Source organism: Chanodichthys erythropterus, chromosome 2, assembly GCF_024489055.1.
Source record: "Chanodichthys erythropterus isolate Z2021 chromosome 2, ASM2448905v1, whole genome shotgun sequence".
Taxonomy (NCBI): Eukaryota; Metazoa; Chordata; class Actinopteri; order Cypriniformes; family Xenocyprididae; genus Chanodichthys; species Chanodichthys erythropterus.
The window spans coordinates 36,057,552-36,068,596 of NC_090222.1; the positions used below are offsets into that span (position 1 = coordinate 36,057,552).

An 11,045-nucleotide genomic window follows, 5' to 3' on the forward strand; every position below is an offset into this window, starting at 1 on the left:
TTAAAACACAAATCAAGAATCAAACTATTAAAATAAAACAACATGAACAATAAATGTTTAAAGTTTTATTTATTCAAGCAGTTCAATCCAATGTACTTTTCCAAATGTTCAGCTTATCAACTGCATGAACACAATTGACATTGAGCATTCATTAAGAGGAATAAAAAGAAAGGAATGTTTTGGAATTTTCAAAATTAAAAGTTTTCAGTTTTTTTTGTACATTTTTAAATATAATCAAGGTCAAGATCTCTCTCAACCTGGCAAAATATTTAGATGTAAATCACTGTAAGGTTTTTTTTCTGTTTGAGTTTCTGATTTTTCTATATTTATTCTCTTTTTTTTAATGCGTCCCTCTTGGTGAAGTCAGGGCCAGAGAGGTTCATTCTGAAAATAAACAAAATCAGAAAAAGTGTATTCAAACCATGTCAAGCAAAGAAAATGAATGCATAAAATACTCATGAATTTGCAAAACATCTCTTCTCACCTTGTGTTAGACAGCCGGCACAGCAGTGCTGGTGACTGATTTCTGGGCAGCTTCCTTGGCCTGATGAGCCTGCAGCACCGCTACTGCTTCATCCACCTGGAACACATGTAACGACCAATTACACACTAGAGCTGCACAAGTGTGTATAAACTGAGAATCTTTTTTTTTTGTTGTTCGTTTCAAACAGATCATGCTTCTCCCCATGATTCTGAGCAGACAACCAAGTCACTTGTCGCCATCTGGTGGCTCAACATTGTAATCAATTGTTATTTGAAGTGCCATGTTGCTTTCTAAAAGGTGATTTACACTATCTTCCATAGACATCAGTGTTAATATCCCAACTATAAACTTTTATCCCAGTACTTTTGTGAAATTTCAAATATTTGTAACAGAAATAAAAGATACTGTGGTTGAAAACACTTTGTGAAGCAGTTTCATACCTATACTATACATGACAACTGCTCTCTGGCTCAGCGGAAGCACAAACATACATTTGAATGTGCCGGTATGATTGTCAAAGGTTTAATAGACAAGCGAACCATTGTCATTTAGGAATGAAATCACGAGGGTGTTTGAATCTAGATCACGATCTATTAATCAAATCTAGTTTTATTACAAACCACATCAAACAATACTGTAAAATTTTTAAAAACCCATTTATACATTAGTTGACTGAATATTCATCTGTTATTTAAATCTACTTCTCATCTGTCATTTAAAAAAAAATAATTTAGGGATGAAACAGACAATTCTTGATCGTTTTTCATTATATTTTTACTAAGAGCAGTGAGAATGACATCTCTGGTATCAGGACAAATACAATAACTTAAAAACAGCATCACATGACCACTGACCTTTGACCTCAGAGACTCCGGAGACTCCAGCATGTGGAGCAGCTCAGAATTGTCAATCTCCAACAGCATACCAGTGATCTTTCCAGCCAGACTGGGATGCATGTTCTGGATGAGCGGGAACAGACGCTCACCTGTGGCAGGGGAAAGCAGCATGTATGAGAGATTAAAATTAACGTTTATAAAAACATTTTTCTAATCAATTAAGGGAAGCTAAACAGGAGCAAACCACTCACCCAGCATCTGCTTCTGTTCTTGCGGAGGGGCAGCAGCCAACATGGACGCGGTCAGAGGCTCCTGACCTTGAACATGGACAGCAGGCTGAACAGGAGTCAGATATAGAAACATTAGTGATGTTCATCTTGTACAGTTAAGAGGAAAACGCAAGTCAAATTTATTTATATAGTGCTCACATTACACCGTTTCAAATCAGCTTTTCAGTGTGAACACTATTTATACTACAAAATGGCACAGAATAGTGCATAAGTACGCAAATTGGGACTCGCTTGTCTTCTCAAATGATTTTAAATTCCAGCCATAAGCTATTTTGCGGAATAAACAACAAGTGCCACAAATGTAAAACTAGTACCTGCTGCATGGGAACCTGCGGCTGAGTGGGCATGTGCTGCTGCGGGTTGCGGACTCCGGGAGCATACTTGTACTGTGGCACTCCTCTCACCTGAGCAGTACCCGTGGCGGCACCTGCGGCAGTAGGACGAGGACCCATCGCCTGAGATGCTGCCAGAAAGAAAGAGGACACTCAGGATCAATGAAATGTGGAGTAAGTCACTTGCTGCATGTATAACTGCAAGTTTCATCACTCACCCATGCGCTGAGAGGCCATCATACGGGGGACCTGGGAGGAGGCGGGACGTACGGCACCGAAGGTTTGTGGACGGGGTGCAGATGGCCTGATAGCGTTGGGCATATTCTGGAAATCTGCAATGGAAAACAGAAACAAAAACCAATGAAATGAACAGTTATGGTCCACGTAAGAGTACTGAACAGAAAAGTGGGTGGAGCTACTCACGCTGAGGGCGGACACCCTGAGTGGCCCAGCGAGGACTGGGGCGGAGCTGTGCAAGCTGACTGGTGGGATAGTACGCGGCACGATTCTGAGCCTATCAATCACACACACAAAAAAAGGGAACATGAATCAATGAGGAACAACAGAACCGGTTCTGAACAATCACTTCATGATTCCTGTAAACGGCAAACTTCTCACCAAGAGAAAAATAAATTGTTCAGTTGGGGATTGAAAGATTCAGTAATATCGATTTGACTGCACAGACATTGTTTATGGTTTAATGACATGTTTATAAAAGGCTTTTAAAGTTCATGTTTAATCATTCTAAAACGAAATATGGTCTTCGTTAATTTTTCATGAGAGTCAACTGAAATGCAAGTTCAGTCCATCAAAACATGATTTCAGCAATAAAGGACTCTGGCAAGAGGGGCATAAAGGAGGATCTTCACTCATTAACACTGGAGTGGCCTATTCGACAGCAAATGTAGATATTTTTTCCAGGTGATTTTCAAAATGTACATGTTTCCACCAATCACAGGATTTATAATTACACTGAAACTATAAGATGAAGACAAAACTGAACAATGGTGAATGTGACCGCATCTCTAACAGAAAAGTGATCTGACCTGTGGAATGGCTGCCATGAAGTATCCAGATGGTGGTGCGGGCTGGTAGGGGTTGAGGACGGGGTTCGGTACGGCTCTGACACTGGCCATCCTCTGCATGTACTGGCTGGTAAGGTGCGCCTGGCGCTCTTCCTTCCGCTGGGCCAGCGCGACGTACAGGGGCTTCGTGGCGACTATGCGGCCATTCATTTCTGTCACAGCCTTAGTGGCTTCTTCAGGGGAAGAGAAGCAGACAAACCCAAAACCTTTACTGCGGCCACCTTCCATCATCACCTGAATGAAACAAAACAGCCATTAATTGTGATTCAGGTAAGGGATTATACGTCAATCGTCCAAACAAACCTCAAGGAAAATGTTTGTTCTAGGGCTAATTGAGACAAATTTCATGATTCAATATGATTTAAAATTGACCATTTGAAAGCTGAGACTTTGTTTCATATCAAACAAAGCTTATTGGGATATATTGGATTTTTAGTTTGTACCTTAGCACTGGTAATGGTGCCGAATGGTGAGAATTCTTTACGCAGGCGCTCATCATCCAAACCATCATCCAGATTTTTTACGTAGAGATTGACTCCCTGTTAAAAACAAGATGAATTAAGTTCACAGACTAGTGTCAATGACCCAATTAAGCACTTCGCATCATCTAATGTTCATATCTGTCATTCACAGGTCATTTATACCTGGTAGCGAGTCATGCGGTCCTGCTTCATTTGCTCAAACTTGCGCTTGAGCTCCGTCTGGCGTTCGCCCTTCTTCTGCGCACGACCCACGTAAACCTGCTTCCCGTTCATCTCTTTTCCATTCATCTCATCCACAGCCTGATAATCAGAGGAAACACATCAGAATACAACACTTGAGTGATGATTATAAAATGACATCATCCATCTCTACTCACCCTCTGGGCGTCCTCATGCCTCTCAAAGCTGACAAAGCCAAAGCCTTTAGATTTGCCGCTCTCATCGGTCATGACGCGAATGCTCAGAGCTGGACCTGTAATGACAGCCGAAGACGTCAAAGATCTGATTCATGTTATAAGGTCAAAAGGACGATAACTATAATGATAAAGATTGTTCTAAATGAAGAGTTAATTTGCAAAAACCGATAAACGCCATTTTTTTAAAAAATGAACTAAGTGCTGTGCATTATTCTCCATATATAGCACGTTCTGTACCCTAAATCCATTTTGTCAGAAGAGCCGGTTTTGCCCACTTTCAGGCATCGCAAGTTCACGTTTTACAGCAGAAGCCGACAAGCGCCCTTGTTTGTGTACAGACAGAAACCAATAAGTCCGTTTTAGCGAATCAGCGCGCAGTATTCAGGTCAGGTGACAAGGCTTCTAGTCACTTCAAAAAGACGCGCTAGCTGAGGGAAGTTTTATCAAAGCTCACTAAAAGTGATCGAGGATTTATGATTTCGACTCCTGTAAGTCCTTGAACACCATACACGACTTACATGCTGAAAAATTGGTTGTCCTTTTGCTTGTGTGTGTGTGTGCGCGCGAGCGCGCACGTGCGTGTGTGGATGAGTGCGTGTGTGTGTACTTATGTGCCGATCTCTGTGTGTGTGTGTGTGTGTGTTTGAGAGAGAGCGAGAGAGAGCGTGTGTGCCCCGATCTGTTTGTTTGTGTGTGTGTGCGTTTGTGTGCACATGTGTGTTTGAGAGCGTTTTAAATGCAATTACTTGGGTTTTGTTTAACTAAGAAACATGAAATGTGGAGTTATCTGCTTTTGCTAAAAAACAAACTTTTTATATATATAAAAAACATACTTTCAATGAATTTTAATTTTTTAATTTACATGTATTTTTTAGAGTTATCATTACTTAATCAAAACAGCCCAACTGCAGTTTGATTGTTATTACTTGGAATGCACAATAAAAAAAACATGATTTGTGAGAATTCATAAAAATGGAGTTATCTGTTTTTGCAAATAAACTCTTCAAATGTAAAAGCACAAGGCCACAACTACAAATATAACTGCACAGAGAAACAAAGTCATTGGAAAGGTCTATCAGAATGACTTTTTTCAAGCTCATGAATGATAAAAACATTGATCAGAATCCATCCTGCAGCGCACTATTATAAAAAACAGAACAATATCATTCACTGGTGTTGATTCTAATATAGCAATCATTACTGTAATCTTTATAGCCTTCGTTCTTGGTGTGAACAGGCTTTTACTAGCAGCAAAACACCCACCATATTTGCTGAAGATCTCCTTCAGCTTCTCATCATCCATATCCTCTCCAAAGTTCTTGATGTAAACGTTGGTGAATTCTTTGGCACGGGCGCCCATCTCAGCCTCACGCTCCTTGCGAGACTTGAAGCGACCGACAAACCTTTAAGATGCAATGAGTAACCATAATTATTCTGAATACATAAAGTGAATTATTTAATGCCATATCAGAGGCTATTTTCGTGGGAAAAGTAGTACACTTTAAATAACCATAATAACACTAATACTTCAATGAACAGTTATAAAACCTTTCAATTTCATATTATAAATACTAATACCTTCTAGAGATCAACTAATAAAAATGATTTATAATTATTAGCATGAATTTAACAAAGTACATCATGCTTGAAACAGATTTACCATGCTTTACACACAATTTAGTACAAAGCGGTTAATTCAAAAGCACACTTACACTTTGCGGTCATTGAGCAACATGCCGTTCATTTTCTCAATGGCTCTTTCTGCGGCCTCATGGGTCTCAAAGTGCACAAACCCGTATCCTTTAGAGCCGTTCTCATCGCAAACCACCTTCAGAAAGAGAACACCAGCACTGAGCACAAGCGCCAAACGACAGACACCGGGAACATGCACATCACCGCAAACACAAGTTTTATTACCTTGCAGGACAGGATGTTTCCGAAGGCAGAGAATGTGTCATAAAGGGCCTTGTTGTCGATCGACTTGTCCAGGTTCTTGATGAAGATGTTGCCAACACCGCTCTTACGCAGTGAGGGGTCTCGCTGGGACCACATGATGCGGACGGGTCGTCCCTTGATCACATCAAAGTTCATTGTGTCCAAGGCACGCTCAGCTGAAACAGGTAGTTAAAAACGTTAGCATCATGTTATACTTAAATATTACAATAATTGCTAATACTATAAAACCACAGTACCAGGTTCTTGGACTAATTTAAGGGTTAAATGAGTTTCTGTCATTTATTAGTCACCCTCATGTAACCCGTAAGTCCTTTGTTCATCCTCAGAACTCTAAGATATTTTTGATAAAATCTGAGTTTTTTTGTCTCCCATAGAGAGCAACAAAAATCCCATTGACCATTTTAAAAATGTCTTTACTTCTTTTCTGGACCTTAAATGTGTTAATTTCATTAATAAACCTCTCGGATTTAATCAAAAATATCTTAATTTGTGTTATGAAGGTGAGCAAAGGAGTTTGGAACGACAAAAACAAAAGAAAAAGGTGAAGGTCATTTTTTTTAGGCCATGTGTTTGTTTCCCAGGGATTGTGTTAAGTGATGACGCAAGTCGCTTTGGATAAAACATCATGCTAAATATATTAAATGTCATATCAATTTACCAAACAATATGCTTCTAGCCTCCTTGTTTTTACCTCTCTCTCATTCTATATATACATATATATATATATATATATATATATATATATATATATATATATACATATATACATATATATATATATATATATATATATAGCTCATTTATGATCTGCACTCACTTAGTTTTGCTATTTCTTTTCTTGCTTTACTGCATTATATCCATAATCATTATTTGACACGTGACGCGACGTGCGGTAATAGTAACTTACAGCTGGGACGTCATAACGAGACAGCATGGCAATTAATCACTCACCCTCATGTCCTTTGTTCATCCTCAGAACAAATTAATATGAATTTAAATTAAGTTTTTTTTATCTCCCATAGAAAGCAACAAAATCACAATCACGTTGACTATTTTAAAGAGGTCTTTACTACTTTTCTGGACCTTAAATGTGTTAATTTAATTAATAAACCTCTCGGGTTTCATCAAAAATATCTTAATTTGTGTTCTGAAGATGAGCGAAGGGGTTTGAAACGACATGAGGTAAGTAATTAATGAAAGAAGTAATTTTTGGGTGAACTAACCCTTTAACACACCTTGTGTGTAGCGCCCTCTAGCGTTTTCAACGAAGTCTAATACAAAATGTGTAAAATGCGTACTCGTTTTAGCAATTTTGAACATTGGTTGTCTTGTGTTGTCAAACAATTGTATTATGAATTCAAACACCAAACCTCACACACAAATATATGTCCGTGACAGTCCTGAGAGAAGAAACTTCTCTAGTGCGTAGTAACGACGGCAAATACGATCAATAGTGTATGAACTGTTCGAGAATATCAAACTAAAATGGTGTTCACGGCCACAAATGCTACAACTAGATTTGAGAAACAGCCGTATATGAAGTGAACCGGGAGCGTTTGCTTACCGTCAGCGGGCTGCTGGAAGTTCACGTAGGCGTAACCGAGAGAGCGGCGGGTCATCATGTCTCTGCACACCCGAATGGACAAAATGGGCCCAGCCGGGCTGAACTTCTCGTACAGCATGGCCTCGGTGACATCCTGGTGTAGATCACCCACATACAGGGAGGCCATCGGGTAACTGGGAGCGCTGGGGTTCATCTTCCTTCCGTACGACAAAAGAGCGACCTACCGAAGCACGAACACCTGGAAACACTGACGAGTTTGGTAATGGCGACGGACGAGCTCGGTTTACCTCTCGAAATCGCTTTAACACGACAAATACCTTTAAAGAACAGATTTGAAGACTAATTAAAATGCGTTTGGTACCGAAATGGCGTAGACGTGTTCGCGGTATCGATGATAACTAACGTTAGATGATTAAAATCTCCTCAGGCCTACTGCGGTGCTGCCTTATTAATAAACTTCTCGAAATCTGTCCGCGGATCCTGCTTCACCGAGGTACTCGGCAATAAAAGTAGATTTTTTGTTTGTAATTTTTTCTTGTTTTGTGATTTTTTTTGTATTTTTGATTTTTTATATAAGATGTGTGTGCCGAGGCTCTGTGGCACACGCGCTCTCTCTCGCACCGCACAAGGTAGGGGGAGAGAAGCGGAAGTACGGCTCAGATAAGAAGGCGTCCTCGCCGGATGTTGCGTGATCTTCTTTTATATTTTTTACGTAAGAGCAAAATAAGAGTCGAGGTTGATAGATTAAGAGTTTTGAAGCGCATTTCATGCTTTGGTAATTCTTAAATTAAAAATATCTTAAATAAAAGGTCATAATCATGAGATACTGAGTCATAATTCAGACTTTAAGTCATAGTAATGATATAAAGTCAAAATAAAGCGCTTTGAGTACCCAGAAAAGCGCTATATAAATGTAACAAATAAATAAATTAAATAATAAATAAATAAAATTATGACACACTCATAAAAGGTCATAATCATGACATAGTAAGTCATAATTCAAACTTTTTAAGTCATAGTAATGATATAAAGTCAAAATAAAGCAATATGAGTACCCAAAAAAGCGATATATAAATGTAACAAATAAAATAAATAAATAAATAAATAAAGTTATGACACACTCATAAAAGGTCATAATCATGACATACTAAGTCATAATTCAGACTTTTTAAGTCATAGTTATGATATAAAGTCAAAATAAAGAGATTTGAGTACCCAGAAAAGCGATATATAAATGTAACGAATAAAATAAATAAATAAATAAATAAAATTATGACACACTCATAAAAGGTCATAATCATGACATACTAAGTCATAATTCAGACTTTTTAAGTCATAGTTATGATATAAAGTCAAAATAAAGAGATTTGAGTACCCAGAAAAGCGATATATAAATGTAACGAATAAAATAAATAAAGTTATGACACACGCATAAAAGGTCATAATCATGACATACTAAGTCATAATTCAGACTTTTTAAGTCATAGTTATGATATAAAGTCAAAATAAAGAGATTTGAGTACCCAGAAAAGCGATATATAAATGTAACGAATAAAATAAATAAAGTTATGACACACGCATAAAAGGTCATAATCATGACATTCTAAGTCATAATTCAGACTTTTTATGTCATAGTAATGATATAATGTCAAAATAAAGCGCTTTGAGTACCCAGAAAAGCGAAATATAAATGTAACGAATAAATAAATAAATAAAATTGACACACTCATATGTCATAATTATGAGATTAAAGTCGTTATTTTTTTTATGTCAAAATTATATTTTTTATATATTTTTATAATTATGTAATCATAATTATGACTTAGTATGTCATAATTTTGTCATAACTATGATTTACCAAAGCACGATTTTTTTTCCTTATGTGACCGAAATAGGTTTCCATTAAAAAAGAAAGAAAGAAAAAAAGAAAGAGGTGAAGGTCATGTGGTTTGTGTGTGTGTGTGTGTGTGTGTGTGTGTGTGTTTGTTTGTTTGTGTGTGTAGGCCATGTGTTTGTTTCCCAGGGATTGTGTGAACTTGATGACGTAAGTCGCTTTGGATTAAACAAATCATGCTAAATGCATTAAATGTCATATCAACCAAACGATATTTATGCTTCTAGCCTCCTTGTTTTTACCTATTTCTAAACTTTTTATTAATATTATTGAAGTATTAACAAAAATATTACAAAATGTACAAAACAAATTGGCCTACAACTTACATTCAAATACATCAATGTTAAGAGGGGCTTAGACTTAACATAGAATATATATAAATTTTTTAAAACTTTAAACCATCCATATTAATAATTATACATTAAACACAAGGGATAATATAAAAACATTATAATAAATTATATTTGTCCAATAAATCTACCAAAATTCCAGCTTTATTTTTGACAAAGTTTTTGAGTATTGTCTTCATTCTTATTTTTATTTTATTTATTTAACAGGGACATTGCACAATACATATATTGTACAGACCAGAGATAGCTACAAGCTAATTTTCATCTGTTGTCCCTGGGCAAGCAAAGTAACAACATTTAAACAGCCTATCACATAATCACCTATATACAAAATTAAAAAAAGACAACCAACACATCCAACATTAACAAAGCCCCATCCCCAGAACAAATCCACACAGTCCAAATACATTACATTTGATACATTAGAGATTCTTCAACAAGTCTGCACTAATGACAACACACCGGATTATCCTTCAACCATTTCTTTGTTAAATTTAAAATTATTCTTAAATGCTGTAATTGATTAAAATGTTTTGCTAACAAAAGTAAAATACCACATTTTTATAAACCATCTTCATAGTTTCCATACTTAATATCTATAAAAGACAGATTCACTTCAATCACATTTCCTTCTTTTAACCATAATTGCATTTTGTCCCAGAAGACATTACACTGTAAACCCAGATTTTGATTCAACTCAAAGAGATTGAGTACATATTACTTAAATGTGTCTAATTTATTGACATTACCTGTTAATTCTGATTAAGCTGAACTTTTTCTTGTCCTTTCTTATTGTAATTGAGTTTTTAAGTCCAATCAGTAGTGTCTACTCAAACAAATTGAGTTTGTATTACTTAAACATGTGTCATTTCTTTACATTAATTATGAATTCTGAGTAAACTGTACTTTTTAATGGCCTATCTTATTGTAATTATGTGTTTGAGCTAAACAACTTAATATCATCAAGTTTTGCCTGTCCAACGGTAAGTTTAGAGGGTCAAAAACAAAATACGAAATCACGAATTTTTTTCCAGATGGAGTCACTGGTAAGTTCGTGATTACTCTTAGCCCGGATTTTATATTTACTTAAAAATATAATTACAATATACTTAAAATATTTAAGTTTGGTTGCATTACTTATAAAATATAAATATATTCTACTAATTTGTGGGTGTATTTGAATGTGTTAATAAATGTAAGTTAAATGCACTTAAATTATTAAGTTTCTCCTGACCACGCCTCCTACACACTGGTTTGCGGCAGGTAATGATGCCATTTTCTTGTGGTGTGTGTGAATTCAAGGAGCTGTTGATGAGCAGTTGGAACATTTGTTTTGGCTGTTCTACAGACATTTTT

At 36.6% G+C, this 11,045-nt stretch overlaps 1 protein-coding gene across 1 annotated transcript; it reads right to left on the bottom strand.

Annotated features, from left to right (window-relative positions):
• Nucleotides 1–52: 52 nt before the first annotated feature.
• On the bottom strand, nt 53–8,086 carry pabpc1a (poly(A) binding protein, cytoplasmic 1a). The gene is made up of 15 exons (XM_067411074.1): nt 7,446–8,086; nt 5,843–6,036; nt 5,638–5,753; nt 5,189–5,328; nt 3,887–3,981; nt 3,672–3,809; nt 3,471–3,566; nt 2,989–3,261; nt 2,366–2,456; nt 2,161–2,274; nt 1,925–2,073; nt 1,572–1,656; nt 1,339–1,469; nt 485–580; nt 53–384 (listed from the first exon to the last, which is right to left on the bottom strand). The coding sequence occupies exons 1-14, from the start codon at nt 7,636–7,638 to the stop codon at nt 491–493; spliced, it is 1,905 nt and encodes a 634-aa protein (XP_067267175.1). The 5' UTR covers nt 7,639–8,086; the 3' UTR covers nt 53–384; nt 485–490.
• Between the last annotated feature and the right edge of the window lie 2,959 nt (nt 8,087–11,045).